General features: G+C 41.3%; 1 protein-coding gene, 1 non-coding gene and 1 pseudogene across 2 annotated transcripts in view; all 3 read right to left on the reverse strand.

Annotated features, from left to right (window-relative positions):
- LOC139264466 (histone deacetylase 9-like) overlaps positions 1–20,219 on the reverse strand; it is a 1,015,340-nt gene that overhangs the window by 350,751 nt on the left and 644,370 nt on the right. Inside the window, exons 13-15 of the mRNA XM_070880994.1 lie at positions 17,824–18,001; positions 11,624–11,757; positions 8,461–8,581 (exon numbers count right to left, since the gene is read on the reverse strand). Coding sequence (XP_070737095.1) covers positions 8,461–8,581; positions 11,624–11,757; positions 17,824–18,001 — 433 coding nt within the window. The remainder of the gene's footprint in view (positions 1–8,460; positions 8,582–11,623; positions 11,758–17,823; positions 18,002–20,219) is intronic.
- On the reverse strand, positions 11,148–11,329 carry LOC139264985 (U2 spliceosomal RNA). The gene has a single exon (XR_011593461.1). It is a non-coding gene; the product is annotated as a U2 spliceosomal RNA (small nuclear RNA).
- On the reverse strand, positions 11,424–11,603 carry LOC139264988 (U2 spliceosomal RNA; annotated as a pseudogene).

The following is a 20,219-nucleotide window of genomic DNA, read 5'->3' on the forward strand; positions in this document are numbered from 1 at the left end:
TAGCTGCTCAGAGCCCGACAACTGGTATGAAGCTGAGTTCACCCTGTTGGCGTTGTGGGGGCAATCATCGGACTCATAAGTGTTGGTTCAAATAATACTCCTGTAATGGCTGTTTGAAAGTGGGACATCACCAGAAAATGTGCCCACAACTGAGCAAGCGTGCTGCTGCTGCTGCTCATCATAGTGTTGATGATGCCCAATCCAGTACTGACTTTAATACACAACCTGAGGAGGATTTGTATTCATTCTCATCAAAGAGCTAGCTGATAACTGTTAATGTGAAGCTGAATGGCGTGCCTGTATCAATGGAGCTGGACATGGGTGCAAGTCAGTCGATCATGAACCAAATGACATTTGACAAGCTGCAGGACACTGAGGCTGTGAAGCCTAAGCTGAGTCCGTGAAGCCTGAGCCGAGTCCAGTCAAGGCCAAGTTGCGTACTTATACGAAGGGACTCATACCTGTGATTGGCAGTGCAGCAATCAAGGTCTCATATGATGGTGTGATCCAAGATCTACCATTATGGATCATCCCAGGTAATGGTCCGACGCTGTTTGGTCGGAATTGGCTCGAGAACATCAAGCTGAACTGGAGTGATGTCAAAGCGTTGGCCTTGGTGGACGACACTTCTTGTGCTCAAGTGTTGAAGAAGTTTCCTTCTTTGTTTGAGCCTGGCATTGGTAATTTTATTTGAGCCAAGGTGCAGATTCACCTGGATTCTGATGCAATGCCTGTATCACAAAGCTCGGTCTGTCCCTTATATGATGAGGGAGAAGATTGAGATTGTGCTTGACAGACTCCAACGTGAAGGGGTCATATCACCTGTCGAGTTCAATGAGTGGACCAGCCTTATTGAAGAGTGATGACGTTGTCAGGATTTGCGGAGACTACAAGGTTACGATTAACCGATGCTCGAAACAGGTTTAGTACACGTTACTGAAGGCTGATGACCTATTCACTATGCTAGCTGATGGAAAGTCATTCACTAAGTTAGATCTGACGTCGGCCTACCTGACACAGGAGCTTGTCAATAATTCTAAGAAACTCAACTGCATCAACACTCATAAAGGGCTGTTTGCCTACAACAGGTGTTCTTTCAGAATTCGTTTGGCTGCAGCCATATTCCAGAGGAATATGGAGGGTTTACTGAAGTCCGTTCCTAGAACTGTCGTGTTCCAAGATAACATTCTGGTCACAAGTCACGACACCGCTGAACATCTGAACAATCTTGAGGAAGTATTACATCGTCTGGACAAAGTGGAACTCAGGCTAAACATTCGAAGTGTGCCTTCATGGAAATTGTATTCTTTGGTAGGAAGATTTCTGCTGATGGAATCAGGCCTACAGATTCAAAAACCAAGGCCATCAAAAATGCACCCAAGCCTCAGAATGTGACAGAGCTGCTTTCGTTCCTTGGGCTACTCAACTACTTTGGTACTTTCTTACCCAGATTGAGTACTTTATTAGAGCCACTGCATTTACTACTCAGAAAAGGTAACAATTGGGTCTGGGGTATGTCTCAAGATGGAGCCTTTGAGAAAGCTAAGAGTCTGCTCTGTTCAAACAAGTTGCTTGTTCATTATGATCCGTGTAAGCGTCTTGTATTAGCCTGTGATGCTTCGTCATATGGGGCTGGCTGTATACTGCAACAAGCAATGAATCTGGTAAGCTACAACCTGTTGCATATGCTTCAAGAAGTTTATCAAAAGTGGAAAGAGCTTACAGCATGGTAGACAAAGAAGATTTGTGTCATGTATTCAACTATCATTGTAACCCATGTATAAGCTGACCTAAGTTGTACACCTTGAGAACACTGACCACAAGGGGTGAACTTGTGGGAGACACTCCTAACCTGGACTTTCAGGTATAAAAGGGGAAGCTGTACCCACCTTCATCACTTGAGGTCTTGGCAATAAAGGTAACTGGTCACAGAGAGACCTTCTCTCAAGTAAGGGCCTCGTGTGCATTTATACTGTATAGCAAGGACATATCATTGGTGCCGAGAAACTGGGATTTAAACCATGCGAGCATGGCCACTAGCAGTACAGAAGAGAGGTACTGTGTGGGTGATGATTGGGACGACTTTATTGAGAGACTACAGCAAAGTTTTGTCACTAAGGAATGGTTGGGGCAGGATTTGGCTGACAAACGCAGGGCTCATCTCCTGACAGTTTGTGGATCCAGAACGTACTCCCTGATGAAGGACCTTCTAGCGCCACAGAAGCCGGCGGACAAGACGTTCGAAGAGCTCAGCAAGTTGATCGGGGAACACCTTAAACCGACGAGCAGCATGCACATGGCGAGACACCGGTTTTATACGCACCAGCGGCGAGAAGGGCAAAGCGCTCCAGACTTCGTGGCAGATCTCCGGCAACTGGCGAGCTTATGTAAGTTCCCAGATGCATGCAGGGCGGAGATGCTGTGAGACTTTTTTATCGAGGGCATCGGGCATGCTGGTGTTTTCAGGAAACTGATTGAGACCAAAGACTTGATCTTGGAAGTGGCGGCTCTGATAGCCCAGACAATTATCTCAGGGGAGGAAGAGACCAAAATGATGTATGACAAAAATCTTGGCTCAAATGTGGCAAACGACCAGGAAGTCATCATTGTTAATGCGGCACACAGTTCTCTAGGCAGACAAGAGTGAATGGACATGCCCCAGCATGTGGTCGAACCCAAAGGGGGAATTCAACAGAGACAATGGCTAGCTGAACGGCAATTCATGCCATCGCAATGGACAATGCGACCAATAATGGGGCCATCAACACCTGTTAATGTTGCGCTTAAGGACAGTTACAGAGACAGTCAGAGACGATCGACTGGTAATGGACCTTTTGTTTCCAACAATGGGGCCTCCAGCTCATGCTGGAGGTGTGGAGGCAAACACACAGCCAGAGCTTGCAGGTATCAGCAATATACCTGCAGAACTGCAATGTCAGCGGTCACTTGGCGCGTATGTGCAGGAAGCCTGCAGCCAGGTTGATGTACGAGGAGGACGGGCCCGATGTAAGCCCTACGAGACCAAATGAATACTGGGGGAAATCGCTGGAAGCTGAAGTTCAGCGAGTTCATGTGGAGCACATATACAGTTCATATACCAGGACGCCACCGATAATGATGAAAGTGCTCCTCAATGGCATACCAGTATTAATGGAGCTAGACACGGGGGCCAGCCAGTCCCTGATGAGTATCAAACAGTTCGAAAGGTTGTGGGTGTCCAAGGCCAGGAGGCCAAAATTATTGCTGCTTGAAGCACAGCTATGGACATATACAAAGGAGATCATTCCGGTGCTAGGCAGCGCCACGGTAGTCGTGACCCACAAAAATTCGGAGAACGGGTTGCCACACTGGATTGTCCTGGGGGATGGTCCCGCAGTACTGGGGAGGAGTTGGCTTGCTGTCATGAACTGGAAATGGGACGATGTCAATGCAATTTCTTCTGTGGAGCGAATATCATGCTCACAGGTCCTGGACAAATTTGACTCATTATTCCAACCCGGCATCAGCACTTTCATGGGGGCCAAGGTAGTGATTCACATAAACCCGGACACCAGGCCAGTACACCACAAGGCCAGAGCGGTGCCGTACGTGATGCGGGAAAAGATAGAATGCGAATTGGATCGCCTGCTGAGGGAAGGCATCATCTCGCCAGTCGAATTCAGTGACTGGGCGAGCCCGATCATGCCGGTGCTCAAGGCAGATGGGTCGGTCAGGATATGTGGCGATTACAAGGCCATCAGCAATCGGGTGTCACTCCAAGACCAGTGCCCGCTACCGAGAGCAGAGGACCTCTTTGCGACGCTATCCGGTGGCAAACTTTAAAAAAAATTGGACCTGACCTCAGCTTACATGACCCAGGAGCTGGCGAGTGAGTCGAAGAAGCTGACCACCATCATGACACACAAGGGATTGTTTGAGTATAACAGATATCCGTTCGGGATTCGTTCGGCCGCCGCGATCTTTCAGCGAAATATGGAAAGCCTCCTCAAGTCGATTCCAAGGACGGTGGTTTTCAAGACGACATCCTCATCACGGATCGCGATACTGAAGAACACCTCAGCAACCTGGAGGAGGTGCTACGCAGACTGGACCGGGTAGGTCTGCGACTGATAAAGGCGAAGTGCGTCTTCTTAGCTCCAGAGGTAGAATTCCTGGGGAGGAGGGTAGCAGCAGACGGGATCAGACCTACTGCGTCCAAAACGGAAGCGATCCAGAGAGCACCCAGACCCCGTAACATGACGGAGCTGCGTTCGTTCCTGGGGCTCCTGAACTATTTTGGTAACTTTCTTCCCAAATTGAGCACACTGTTAGAGCCGCTACACGTGCACCTACGCAAAGGTCGCGATTGGGTCTGGGGGGACAGCCAGGAAAGGGCTTTTGATAGAGCACGCAATTCGTTATGCTCCAACAATCTGTTAACGTTATAGGACCCGTGTAAGAAACTTGTTTTAATGTGCGATGCGTCGTCCTATGGGGTCGGGTGTGTGTTGCAGCATGTGAATGCCAAGGGTCAGTTACAGCCAATAGCTTATGCCTCCAGAAGTCTGTCCCAGGCGGAAAGGGGTTACGGGATAGTAGAAAAGGAAGCGCTAGCATGTGTATATGCAGTAAAAAAAAATGCACCAGTAGCTGTTTGGCAGGAAGTTTGAGCTGGAGTCAGATCACAAACCCCTAACGTCAGTTTTGGCCGACAACAAGGCCATAAATGCGAATGCATCGGCCCGCATACAGAGGTGGCCACGCACGTTCGCCGCCTATGGCTACACAATTCGGCACAGACCGGGCACTGAAACCTGCGCCGATGCACTCAGCAGGCTCCCACTAACCACCACTGAGGGGGCAACTGAGCATGATGCTGAGATGGTCATGGCTGTTGAAACTTTCGAAAGCGAAGGCTCACCTGTGACAGCCTGTCAGATTAAAGTCTGGACAAATAAAAACCCGCTACTGTCTTTAGTTAAGAAATATGTCCTGAATGGGGACTGGGCAGCCACGTACGGGGCATGCCCTGAGGAATTTAAACCATTTCATAGGCGCAAGGATGAACTCTCGATTCAGGCTGATTGCCTACTGTGGGGAAACCAAGTAATCATGCCCCAGAGGGGCAGAGAGGTGTTTATAAGAGAACTTCACAAAGAGCACCCGGACATTGTCATGATGAAGGCAATTGCCAGGTCACACGTTTGGTGGCCAGGGATAGATGCAGATCTGGAACTTTGTGTTCGCAGGTGCAACACGTGTGCTCAGCTGGGCAATGCACCCAGGGAAGACCCCCTTAGCCCCTGGTCCTGGCCCACCAAGCCATGGTCACACATCCATGTGGACTACGCAGGTCCTTTCATGAGAAAAATGTTTTTGGTTGTAATGGACGCCTACTCCAAATGGATTGAGTGTGCCATTTTAAATTCAAGCACATCCTCTGCCACGGTAGAAAGTCTACGGGCAATGTTTGCCGCCCATGGTCTACCGGATGTCTTGGTCAGCGACAATGGCCCGTGCTTCACAAGCACTGAATTCCAGAAATTATATTATTCGTCATAGACCCAGTACTGAGAATTGTGCCAATGCACTGAGTCATTTGCCTTTGCCTACACCTGATGTGAAAACATCTCAACCCGCAGATCTAATGTTGGTAATGGATGCTTTTGAGAGTGATGAAACTCCTGTCAATGCTCAACAAGTTAAGATCTGGACCAGCCATGACCCTATTTTGTTGGTTGTGAAACGTTGCATCCTCAGTAGTGATTGGTCTGATATACCCACGGAGATGTGTGAAGAGACCAAACCTTACACACATCGCAAGGATGAATTGTCCATTCAGTCAGATTGTTTACTATGGGGTAATCATGTCAACATGCCTAAGAAAGGTAGAGAAAAATTGTACGTGAGCTACATAGCACTCATCCTGGTATTGTTATGATGAAAGCCATTGCTAGGTCTCATATATGGTGGCATGGAATTGACTCCAATGCGGAATCATGTGTCCATCAGTGTAATACTTGCATGCAGCTAAGTAAAGTACCAGCGGAATCTCCGTTGGGTCTTTGGTCGTGGCCATCTAAACCATGGTCGAGGATCCACATTTTGCGGGTCCATTCCTGGGAAAGATGTTTTTTTGTTGTGGTGGATGCATATTCAAAGTGGATAGAGTGTATTATTATGTCATCCAGTATATCTACAGCCACTATTGAGGTCCCACGTGTCATGTTTGCTACTCATGGTTTACCTGACATTGTTGTGAGCAACAACGGATCTTGTTTCACAAGTCTTGAGTTTCAGGAGTTCATGAAACTCAATGGTATTCGACATTTGAGGTCAGCTCCATTCAAACCTGCTTCTAATGGTCAAGCAGAGCGTGCTGTTCAAACTATCAAACAAAGTATGAAACATGTAACTCGGTTCCCTTCAAATCGTTTGTTATGTATATTGCTCAGTTATAGGACAAGACCTCATACAGTTACTGGTGTTTCCCCTGCTGAACTACTGATGAAGAGAAATCTCAAGACCAAGCTTTCACTTGTTCATCTTGATTTGAATGATCATGTTGAAAACAGACGTCAAAGTCAGCAATTGTGTCATGATCGTACTGCTGTGTCACGAGATATCTCTGTCAATGATCCAATGTTTGTACTGAACTATGGTCGAGGTCCAAAATGGATCGCTGGTACTGTTACAACTAAGGGTAACAGAGTGTTCATTGTTGTGCTCAAGGATGGCCAAACATGCAGAAAACATTGACCAGGTAAAACTGCGGCACACAGATGAACTGGAACTGTTTGAGGAAGATCCAGTCAGTGACCCGCCAATTATCTTTCATTCACCAGAGGCCTTTGTTCTCATTACTCAACCCTGACCTTCAGTCTCTGGTTTTGTTATTACCACTCCCATCAGAACTGCTACTCAACCTCCAGTCACAACTGATTAGAACGTTCACCTGAGACTAATGTTGAACTGAGATGATCAACTCGTGAGCGAAAAGCCCCAGATCGTCTTATATTGTAAAGTGACTGATACTAAGATCTTTAAAGGGGGATGTTGTAATATATTTATGCTTGGAGTCACCAGACACCAGAGGGCGCCACTGTTGGATGTCAATACAGGAAGTCGGATCTTGTACTTATCCGAAGTGGGAATAAAAGAGATCGGGTACACATCCGACGGGAGTTGATAATAATAGGATTCTTGTGTTATTATATCCTTCATCCAGGTTTTTCAATTAAAAACAATAAAACATGCCTTTCTCATTCCCTGTTCCAAATTGCAAAAATCTGATTTGCAGAAGAAATATAGTTCTTCAGAAGAACTGACAATCATAAATTTGTAGGAAGATATAACAGAAATTAAATAGAATGGGTTGAATCTGTAACTGTGTAGATCCCAACAAACTGAATAAAAATATTATGATATATATAAATGTATTCTAATACAGTTTTTATAGCTTTCTTTTTATTTGTTCTTGGAATTTGGACAATGCAGTCAAGGCAGCATTTGCTATCCATCACTAGTTGCCCTAAGGGCATGAAGAGTCAACCACACAGTGTGGGACGGGAGTCATGTGTAGGCCAAATCGGGTCAGGGTGGCAGGTTCCTTTCCCTGAAGGACATTAACAGACCTGTTGGGTTTTCTCCTTTTAACTAGATCTCTTCATGCCATGCAGCATTCCATACTTTTTTTTTGTATTCCTTCAATCACTCGGCTCTTTACATCCCTTGTAGCAATATAGAGTGAGTACTCATCCAGGAAATAATTACAAGGGAAAACACACATCCTCTCAGTCTGCAGGGAAATGTATTGCACAGCTGATCTAATACTTTGACTGCAATATTTTTGCAGTGATTTGGTAACAAGAAATAATTTAAAATGCAAATATCTTACATATAGACTTCGCTCCACCTATTGTAAATGGGGCAGTGTGACCCAAAAATGGTGTCATTCTCTTACCACACCATTTTCATGGTGCTCTGGCCGCTGTCACCTTGGGTAGGATCCTGAGATGTGCTGCTTTCAGGGTTCTATGCTGTATGCTCCAGCCATTTGACCCAGGCGCTTAACGGCCTAACCAGCGATCGTTATAAGGACTGGTGGTGGCCTCTCAGAACAGGGGTCAGAAAATGTTTAATTTTTTTTGGGGGGGAGGGTGCAGGAGTCCTGGGCCCATGAATAAATTTGTCCCACTGCATACCCACCCGAGACCCCCTGCTGGGATCACCACAGATGTCAGCAGGGGGAACTTCACACTTCAGGGTCTGTCTTAATAGGATGCGCATGTGTTTTGTTGTAACTTGCACCTCCAGTCAAAATGGCAACAGATAATAAAAGAGTAATCCTAAAAAGTGATAAATATGTTGGGAAAAGTGACAATTTGATACACTTCTTGCCGAGTGCCTTAAGCTGACATTAGTAATGACTGATGAATGTTGTGGAATGTGCTGCTGTCAGTAGAACAAGGCTCTACAAACCTAGCAGCTTCCTTGTGTCCAGATTTTGCCTGTTGAGGGGGTTGGTACCGAAGAGCAGTGAATGACATTCAGAGTGAACCATCTGTATTTCCTCCAAAGTTGCTTTTCGACCTCGGATTTGCTAAAGGAAGAAAATTGTGAAACATCAACTCATTCACAGAAAACTGCATGATTTTATGAACGATTGTTACTCTTACAGAGAACATCATTAAAGACACATTGACCAGCAAATTAATCTGAGATTCTAAAACATGTCTGCAAATTTGTAGCAAAAGACTTAGTTAAGTTCTAATCACAGTCTAACATATTACTAATTGTAAAGAGCAGATTGCATAGGATGTGCTTTGGCTTCTTGTTTTCATATGAATGACCAGATTGAAGACCATGTTACATATTGGAGATAATTTTAACCTAACTCGCTGGGCAAGAAACCTAAAGGATCGGGTGCAATGCCAGTTTTACATCTGCTTCCATATTACTCTCCACTGAATTTAATGTAGAGTAAAATTTGCTGTGTTGTAAAACCAGTGTTCTACTGGACCCCATTAGTTTCCTTACAGGCGGGTTAAGTTAAAATTGGCCCCACTGAGTCATAGCTATGTTTTAAATTGTGCTCTGTTGTATAAACATGGTGGTATCCGCTGGGAACCTGCTGAACATATGCTGGTCTGACCAGGTTAGAGAAGTGAAAAATAGTGGCATGAAATTTTTTTTTAGGTGAAGACATCGATGGGGGAGAAATTGGTCTCCGTTGCGCCTAATTTCTGGCTGCTAAATTGAGGGAGCAAATTTCCCCTCATAAGTGTATTAGCTGCAAAATTGGCAGGCAGCTACTTACAAGTGCCCAGGGCGCCGGCCTAAATCAGGCATTTGGTCCTTAAAACATGCTTATTAGGGGCCTAATGGGGGAAAAAAACACATGCTTCAATCAATCTTTCCGGGTCGACCGTGGTCCACTAATAGAATGCTGCTGGCCACAAAAGAACAGGTAAGTTTTTATTATTTTAATTTACCTTCATGTGAATACAGAAGAGGAGAAAATGTATCACCTGGCTTTACAGCAGTACTGCAGGCCACTGCCGACATGCAATCGCATCCCCTCTCACTTCCGTTCATGTACCCTCTAGGAATTATCTGTGGGCCGGCTCCACATTGGAGCCATACGTATTTCCAGGGCCCTGATTGGTGAGCTGCATTGTGACACTCAATTGGCATCTACAGCCAATATATGATGTGGATGAGTCCCAAGGCCCAACTTCCAGTGAGCTTCTGCTGTTCACCTTTGGGCACAAGTTACAGGCGTGCCGCACATTGCATGTCAGTTTTAGGTGCAAGATGAATTTTCTGACTATCATTAAAAAAAGGTTTATAAATATGCCAACTGACAAAAATTCACATTGAAAGATTGAAAAAAATGATGGTCTCTCTAAGTCAAGTGGGGCCCCCGACATCATCTTACAACAGAGATATTGTCAGTAGAGATAAACATTAAAATGCTTGAAATGTTTTTCTCTCAAACAGTGAGACTTTCCATTTAGTTATCCCATTACAAATTCATATCTAATGGATTTAAAGACCAGAACCACAGTGTAAGAATGGTTAGAAAACAGCCGGATCCTACATCGTCAGTATTTATTACATTCAACAGCCACTTACATGGTCATTTATCATACAAATCACAAGATCAAAATTTCTACCATTGTAAAAGTATTTTGAATTAATAGCAGAGAAGTGATAACACAACATTTAATATAAACCTCACTGCCTTGGAAACATAATTGGTCAATCAGCAAAAACAATAAACTATGTTTGTTTTTAATCCTTAAAAATATTAATATTAGGCAAGTGAAATCCTACATTTTTTCTACATCTAGCACAATAAATATTGAAGGAGCTAAATGCTAAAATTCAAACCACATAACTTCACTATTTGATTCAAATCTTCACTAAGAAATTGATGTTTGAGTTGCAGTTTTTATTTGATTAAAAATTATTTATTTTACTTGTAAATTCTGTACTCATCAAGAAATACTTTGGTAAATTTTATGGGAGTAATTTGAACTTATATCACTAGGTGAAAAATGTGTGATAGCAAATTGGCCGCCTGTTTGACACTAGCTGATTTTGTTTCCATACAATGTAAAGTTAAAATTACTTCCCTATATGATTCTATGAAACATATCAGAACTTGCAACTGAAACCCTGCCTGGTAATATATGCACTTTTTATTAATTGTATTCATCCATGTGTAACTGTAATTAGATGTTAAACTTATGGGGATTCAAGATGTAAATACAATACTATCTTTTTTTATCCATTAAAAAAAATTCTTAACAATATACTATTAATTAAAAGATAAGGTTGAAATATCTGTAGAGTTTTCCTTTGAGACCCATGCAATATTAACATTCAATGGATATTGCATATGGTGCAAATAATTAATATTAAATAATTGCACACTTTGTCAAAAAATGTCATCTCTTAACTCTTGAAATGTTTATTCAATGTCTGGAAGTAGTTTTACAAATTTCTGCCTACTAGTCCATACTTCTTGGTCATAGTTCCAGGACATGAAAATGAGCAATTCCTTGTGTTTTTTTTTTGTTTGTTCATTCTTGTCAGATCAACTCCAGCGCCAAAGATCACTTTGCGCCACTACATTTGATCTTAGCCAAAAGGCTGAGAGGGGAAGCTGCACCGTTCCTGGAAACACTGCAATACCAGGTCGGTGCGTGGAGTGGACGGAGCAAGCCCCTGTTCCATCTCCCTGTTCCAAAAATCAATCTAATATTTGGTCCCCTGATAGGGGATATTAAACTGATAAGAACAGATACTACAGTTGATCTTAGCCAAAAGGCCGAGAAGCGATTCCTTGTTTTTTTTTCCCATTCTTGTCAGATCAACTTCAGCGCCAAAGATCACTTTGCGCTACTATATTTGATCTTAGTCAAAAGGCCGAGAGGGGAAGCTGCACCGTTCCTGGAAACACTGCAATACCAGGTCGGTGCGTGGAGTGGACGGAGCAAGCCCCTGTTCCATCTCCCTGTTCCAAAAATCAATTTAATATTTGGTCCCCAGATAGGGGATATTAAACTGATAAGAACAGATACTACTTGATCTTAGCCAAAAGGCCGAGAAGCGATTCCTTGTACTCTAACCTCACCTCACAAGTGCTGAGCAATCCTGTTTCCTGCAACCTTGACCAGATGCTCTGTATCCTCCCAGCATGCTCGGGATGGTTACTATGGTTACCACAGATGCACTGGTGTTTCAGCATGATGGTGTCATAGACTACTCCTGCAGTAATAAAATAGCAAAGAAACAAAGAAGAATAGTAGACTTTTTGAATCAAACACAGTATTACTGTTGCATAATAATAAAAAAGACCCAACATAAGAGAACAATTTAGAGAATACTGAGGTAAAGATTTACCACTTTGCTGCAGTGGTAGGTAGAATTTTATTACATTTATACATTTCTATATTTTTTTATAGTTCATTTATTCACGCATTATTTAAATTTATGTTTCAATCAGCATTGTTTCTGGTGCTTTGAAAGATAAATAAAATTCTTCCAGGTCAATGGAATTTGAGTTACAATATTAGTAGAATGCAATAGATAAACTTGTCAGTGAAATAAATATGAATAAAGAAATCACAACTTCCAAGAAGGAAAACTAAAACAGAAACTTACAATCCTGCAGCTGCTGCTACAGCAAAATCCTCCAGATGAAGAAATCTGAACTAATGGATCTTGTGGAATGTTCAGTATCTTCCAGCAATACCATCTTCAGAACATTGCAACTAGTTCAATTTTTGCGGTAATTATAACATGACGGTAACGTACTAGGTAATTATCCATTAGTACTTTTTGGTAAGGTGTGTCTAAGAATAAGCAATTAAATCAATTCTGAGTTCAGAATTGAATCACCTCAAATATTGTAGGACTGCATGTACATCCAGAAGAAAACATGCACAAAATAAAATCAACATGTGGGTGAGGTTGGTATAGGGAGCTTCAGATATATTTTATTTTCTAGAATGTCAAGGAACTACATGTCAGTTGCTTAGGCCTGCTTGATTACCATGAAACTGAAGCCTCAACTAGATAGGCTCCTCTACCAACAGAAAATGGCTATATCGACTCAACAGAGCAACATGGGATACCTTGGAGGCATACCTGGTGGTCTGCCATATACATCAGATAAACCAGATGGATTGCATAGAAATATTGAGACACAATCAAAACATATTTACAAAAACACATACTTTACAGGTATTCTATTTCAGCCATTGAAGCCAGATGCAAGCAAAACATGCAAATATTTGGCATGATAGATCCAAAATGGTAGTGCACATATGCAGAATGGCCAAAAAGAACATCATCTCCCATTGCACACACATACCTCATTATTTATTAAAAGGGACAAGCAAACTTAAAAATAATTGGAATTAAAAATTATATTTGGAATTCAGCCATATTGGAAATCAAAGCTTCCAGCAACAAGATAACTGGCTATCAACAGGACCATTTTGTACTCTTCAATCACTGAGCTCCAAATTTCATTCATCATCTGCATTTAAACTAAATTCTTTTGCATTGGGTTCGGGCACTTATTTTTCTTTATAATTCTGTATCACGCTGATTAGTTTGTCTTAAACACAAACTACAGTAGGCCCAATTTCTTGGGTCCGTTCAGCTAAAGAAGGCATCCATTTGATTTCTGTTTCTATGGGAGTAATTTTAACCCCCCTCCCCCAACAGCCCCACGAGGGGCAGGCGAGGGTCGAGTGCAGGATTAAATTGGTCAAAATGTGAAACCAGATCCAACCCGCCATGAGCGCAGCTACTTCGGGTTTAACCATGGCAGGTTTGGCGCATCCAAGTAACCTTATAATATTTAAATAAGATTCCGTTCCTCAGATTTTGGGAACCCATTTGAATTTACCAGCTGCAGTCCAGGTTTATCAGGGCTTGGGAAACCCGGCAGCTGAAGGGAGTCAGGAGCTGCCGGCTGCAGCAGGTAAGTGCTTTTCCAGCAATACTTGTGGGTCAGGAAGAGCCAGGAATCCTTCCCCATGGCCCCGATGAAAACCTGCTGCTGTGATTTCTACCTCTCTGTGATCAGCCGAGCCTCCCTCAATCCTCAGCCGCATCCCCCCACCTCCGCCCCCCCTTCACCCAACAATCTCTTCCTCTATCCTTACTGCCATGCCCCGAGCCTATCCCACCAACCCCTGATCTTCTGCAAGTGCTGGGGACCATCCCCAGCGGTCCCCAGTTGCGGCCTTCAATCTGGCCGGCTGCTGGATGGGAAACAGAGTAAACTAATTCTGTGAGGTTCTGCAGTTAAATTCAGCCAGCCCCATTCCCAGCATTTCTGGGATTCCCCTCACAAACATGCTCCCCCGTTCCCTCCCCGTCTCCCTGTAAATATTGGGGCCTATGTCTTTATATTCACAACATTGTTTTTAATTAGTCTTCCAGTTCTCCCAGGGTGATTGTAACCATACCAGCACCTCTAAAGTTCCTCTCTCATGGGGTTTTCTCCAGGGTGACTGAGCCTTTGTCAGATCTTAAATGAAGCTGACATCATTTTTACTGTTTATGTAGTTTTAACAGTATTTGTACACATATAAAGATTATGTATCTTAAATAAGGTTCCTGTTGTGTTTGGGATGGAGTGTTTCATGATGGTTGAGGTGGATGACTTTGTTAGTTAAACTGAGTTCCTGCTAACAAAGCTCTTACTGATATGCTAAAACACAGTTTTCTGTAATTTGTTGGCAATTAGTCATTTGTAACGTGTTTACAGAAAAGTTCACCAACCGGCAGGAAAGTAAGAGAAAACTGCAATTTAACAGATTGGGAAAAGCTTTGCGAACATGGCCCTAAGGTGATACACGTTATCCTGTAGGGCCTCCCTGATATGCTGCAGCCTCTTCTTCACCATGACAGCCTTGTCTCCCACAAATAGAAAGGGCTCTGTCTACCAGTGATCTGATGACCCCGCTGTCTACTGAGTGATTGGACAGGATAGGTGAATGTGAATGACTGTCAGTGCTTTATGCATTCCCAATGTGAGCGAGCTAATCATGACTTAACAGAGCGATATCATTCTATGGTCACTTTAATAGAGGGATAAATGCCATTAAGAAAGACTTTAAATTGTTTTTGTTTTCAGGTCATTCCACATAAATAAGCAAAAGAGAGAGGGGGAAAGATGATTTGAAGTGCCCTTTTCTTGGCAGTTTTTCCATATTAATGCTGGGAATAATGGGAGTCAGAAAAGAGCCTACAATTGTGTTTTCAATCTGTCCAATGTACAACCTCCATCAGACAAAGTAATTGCTACCCACGTACAGATTCACTAGGGTCATTACATAATTCATTTAATTGAGGAGTGATTATTTTCTTAGAAGGTTGTCCTGATGCCCCTAATATGAATAGGTACTCATTAAACTATTGATCAGTTGTAAGTCCAATGTACTTTGACTTACACTTTTCACATAGTCGAAAGAGTGCGCACAATTCCTACCTGAGGATGGGCATGAACCAGTCCAGATGGAGGATCAGCAGATGAGTTCAAGGCACAACATCATGTTAGTAAATCCATAAAATTATTATGTATATCTAAGAAAAAGCATTGCAACATCTGACACATACACACACATAGTATAATTTAAAAACAATTTTACAAAATGTTCAAAACTCAAGTTACCTTGAAACTGATTACAGTGCATTTTGAACACTGCTTTAAAGATTGTGGGAATAACACAGAAACAAATAAAAAACATTTTTAATGATTTAAATTTTTATTAACTTTTCAAGACATCATTACATTTTAATGGAATTCTTACGACTTCTGCAGCAAAGTGGCTAAAATATACATCACTTATAATTAGAACTCTAAAGCTAGCAGCCAATAGCTGTTATTAAAAAAGCAACATTAAAAACATTACATTTTAAAATAATACAACCGGTTATTTTAAAATTCGACATGTGTCTAAAACGGCTGTGAATAAATGCAATCGTTGGTTTTGGCTTACTCTTTGCCTCATCTGATGAAATACACTGTGCGTCAAATTCCTTGGACACAGTTTAACACTGTGTAAATGTGAAGCATATCTTCCTGCTTCTTCAGCCACCCCCCCATCCCTCCATACCAGAAAGTTAGCATTGGTGCATGAATTCAGGTATATAAATATACATTAGAAATGAAAAGAAAAATATGTAAATAGTAGAAATGTGAAACTGTTGAAAATACAGGTGCTCTATTAAACACCTGTACAAGGAAAGGTTAGAAGTCAAAGGTTCTTTATCCCAAAAGGTTAAGCTGTATTGTCTCAAACAAGGTGCTGATTGTACTTGCTTGTGAATTTGCAATATTTTCTGTTGATAGTTTAGGTATATATACATGGGAGTAGAATTTCCACAGCAGCACACAGACCTTGCAGTGTAACTTGGGCAAAGGATTCACAGAGACTCCGGAGGAGCAGCGTAATTGGCTGTTTGTCAGCCACGTGCGCCATTTCTCCAGGCTTTCTGTCGATTTTCTGCCCAGATTTTGTCGAGAGATCGGGGAAGCGACCATGGAAACATTACCCCATGTTTTCCAAAGTAATGCACCACACTAAAAAGAACATATCCCAGTGTTAACTACAACTAAAATGAAATCATTAACGATACACAAGCAGCAACACGGGGGCAGGCAATACATCCTGGAACAAGTTATTAAAGCTGGCACAATTTCCAAAATGTTTTATTCTTATTTTAGACTTTTACACCTTATCATAAATTCAGGAAAACAAAATAAAGCTGGAGGATGTAGTCCTCTCTCAAACTTAAAAGCATTTTTTTGCTATTGAAAGAGCAAAAGTCTGTAAGGACAGAAGGGAAGCCCCGTGATGGGAGCTTTCCATTTCTTTACAGTGAATCGCACATTCAGCCATAACTTTCTGTCAAATTTATCACTTACATCGAATTTATGTGAGCACTACATTGGTCCAACAGAATGTTCTACAGCACACAAATTCAATGTAATTTAATATTAGACTGTGAATTTCCATAACAGCTCAATACAATCCTTAGTAGTGACAAAACAATACAGTGCTGCAGCAAAATGTTAAATCGCACCCAATGAGTCATGTAAGATTAAAAACCATAAAAAGTTTATTTCAGTCTGTTTAGAAAATCAGCAAATTAAAGAAATGCTATTCCTTTAATAACTTTGAGGAGAGAGCTCCCAAATCAAATGTAGAGCAAAATTATAACTTGCTTTTTATTTTCTGAATATTGAGTTCTGCATTTCCCACTGATTCTGTACATTTCTCTCCCTATGCTTCAGAACATTAATTGCTGGAAGTTTACAGATAATAATTTCTGCAGTATTAAATGCAACAGACATGGACCTACAAAGATGGAAAGGTCAGTTCTCAAAAGTAACATACCCTTTAAAAAAAGCAGATTCCTAACAGCAAAAAGACTGCAGAATTGATGGATTTTCTCATTAAATCACAACAGCTTTAGTTAATATTGTTTGAGTTACTTTAAAATGATCGTTGAATGTATTTATATTTTTACTGAGCATGAACCTATTCTTTTTAATCTTCCAAAGCAACACGAACTAAGATCACTTGTCTTTTTCTCACCCATCTGTGTTGAAAGATTTGTCACTTTAGTTTGGATTATTATTCTATCAGGGTCCATTGGTTGCAGACAATGTGGGCCAGAGAGTTTATTATGACCATTTTGTCATACAGTTATCTGAACTTTTCATAAGCTTATTTTTTCATTCTTTGTTTTTCAAAAGAAAGCAGTGTCCCTTTTGGGCTGAGTTTACACCTTGATTTTCTCTCCACATGCTAACATTTATTGTCAGCTCAACATGATGGGAGAGAAAAAGGGCAAAAACATAGGTATAAAGAGATTAATCAGTAATATAGATACAGTACGTGAATGACATGCTGGACTAGGGAACTGATTAAAGAATAAAGCAAAGGCGAGGTGCTATGTTGAGCTGCAGTCCTCTAGTTTGGAACAGAATCTGCGCATTCAAGCGCAATATCCAGTAGCAGTAGTAGTTTCACAGGATGAGTTCCAGGCTGCTTTTAATTTGAAATAGGTTATGAGCACACAGGTGAGATTGAAAAAAAAAGAATGTAGACCAAATTAGTGCTGAGTGGTCAACTGATAACTGATTTTGAATTGAAGATTTATGTGATAGCAAACAGCAAATAAAACAAATAATAACAGAGGTGTAACAAAAGTGCAACTTGCAGCATTTACAGCATTGGAATTTGTTGAGCTCCTAAGAATACTGAATTTAGAGCACCTATTAAAGAATTCCTTTGGGACTCCTACCAGTAGTATAGACGTGCCTGACGGGATGGTCCGTAGGAGGGTGTGGTAATGTGGAAGCAGCAGGGGACGATTGTGATCTGGAAACAGGCCTGTGTTTGTCTAATCCTGTCATGCCAACCATAGCCATCTGAGCTTGGTACACTCGAAGTTGGTGGACACGCTGATGATCCAGGAGCTGCTGTTACCATAGAAACAACACAGTAGGAAGAAATGTGAGAGGGATCAAATAAGACACTTGGAGAAACATGTCAACAAATTAAGTTCATTAGGTCAGAGCCATAATAAACACTGTGAAGACCTGAGGCCTCGTCAATAAATCCCTTCAACAGATGTTCTCACACTGTCAGTCACTATGACCATTTAGTATGAGAAACTTCTTGATCTCATTGATTATTTTCTGAGACAGTATTCTTTATATGAAATTTATGACAGCTGTGTAATATTTTAATTATATAAAGATGGAAAGAGTGAAATTCAGATATTTTACAAAAATATCATAATTAAAATGTAACATTATGGCACTGTGGATGTCACATTATAATCCAATGGGTGTAAAAACACCTTACAGATGGAAACTTCTTTAATGATACAGGACATTCATTTGTTGCTATTGGATTGTATGTAATCTAAGTATTGCAGTTTTTTCCACAATGAAATATGTATTTCTCTTCTGGTACTCAGTTTATAAAATCAGGTAATCTTGATCCTGTGATGCCTTGTCCTCCCAATCACAGAGCCAGGAGCAGTATAATTGGACTAATGTAAGCTGAAATTGAAAATAGATTTATACAAGAACGAGGGAGTCGAGGGAAACCAAACACTATGTTAACACAAGCTTGAAGTATATTGCATTATTAGAATACTTCACAGCCACATAATGCTTTTTAGTGCACATTTAACATTAATTTTAACATTTCTTATGTACAATAATTAATTTATCAATACAATAATACACTTCATTATGTGAAAGTGCCAAGAATGTATAGTGTAGAGCACTGCCTACATCCCATTAAATAAAAGTTAAAATAAGTAATTTTCCTTTAGCATACGCTTTAACTTATATTGTCAGCAATCAAACTGTTGAGAATGCTAAAGCTAATTACTAGCTAAATAATATTTACTATAAGATTGAATTTGTAAAAATAAAAAAAATGGAATTAGATGATTGCTTATTCTGAGATGGCTGTAGTATAATCCTTGTTTAAAAATTTCATGAATCAGACATGCAGAGCAAGTGGTTAAGGTAAATCAATAACAGCTTTTGAAGGTGATTAAATTGCTTATAAATTGTTATAACTTAATATTATACAAAGCATATTGCACGAGCAGCAATGAATTCCAGAGGTTACTGTGAAAATCCACTAATTCTTGCACACTTTAGTCAGGAGTTGATTTTACTGCCCTACCATACAGTCTTACATTGTGAAGGGGAGCAGCAATAAGAGAAAGATCTTGGCTGCCAAGATGGTGCCCAGTTCCAATGTTTTTCTATCAGCTGCTGCCCTAGTTTACCTATGGTGGCATTACATGAGCATTCCCTCATCTGAACAGTGATATCACAGCTTGCTTTGCAGTCAGTATTACATTTTTCAGAATTAAGAACAATTTGTGCAGTATTGAAACCAATTAATTTCATGTATCTGATATGCTAGTAATCAAGAGTCAAGAGTACCAATCACTGTACCATGACACATCTGCACAAACACTAATTTAAAGTAAATCCACAGCTTAAATAGCTCTTAGAACACCTACAATGCCAGTAGGCCATAATATTCAGCTTTCCAAGTTTAAAATAAATATGACTGCTGCCCTCATAACTCAGTGAGTAGATATCCCATATTATGTGGTACTATACTGAGCCATACAAACCAGGAAGGTCTAGGCTTCATCCTTGGTCTGTGCTGAGGTAACTGATCTCAGCTGGGGTGCTACAACTGAACTTTACGTCTGGACTAATGAGAGGAAAAATCAGCTAGCATTCCACTTTCAGAACACATGCCTGTTTTTCATCAAAAAGCATTTATAAACTCAATAATATTTAAAGCATTATTAAATTGCACAAAAATGAATGATTGCTAGTTACTGGAAAGTATGCATGTGTGAGGATAGGATTGTAATGTAATAAAAGAACAACAAGAAATCACAATCTTAGGCCGGAATTTAATTTTCATTGGTGGGTCCGGTGCCGGCAGTGGCCATGTCGGGTTCTGACCCCACTGCTACATCCATCCCGCTGTTGATAATGAACTTACCTTAATGGGGCCTAGTAAGCCTGCCCAGCGTGTTACCTGGACCAATGAGATGGTCTTTAAAGTGACCATGGCTACATTACATTTGAAGTTTCATCTAACATAGTGCTGTCAGTGCACTGCAGCAGTGGAGTGCTGCAAACACTA

This window comes from Pristiophorus japonicus, chromosome 5, assembly GCF_044704955.1.
Source record: "Pristiophorus japonicus isolate sPriJap1 chromosome 5, sPriJap1.hap1, whole genome shotgun sequence".
NCBI classification, from domain to species: Eukaryota; Metazoa; Chordata; class Chondrichthyes; family Pristiophoridae; genus Pristiophorus; species Pristiophorus japonicus.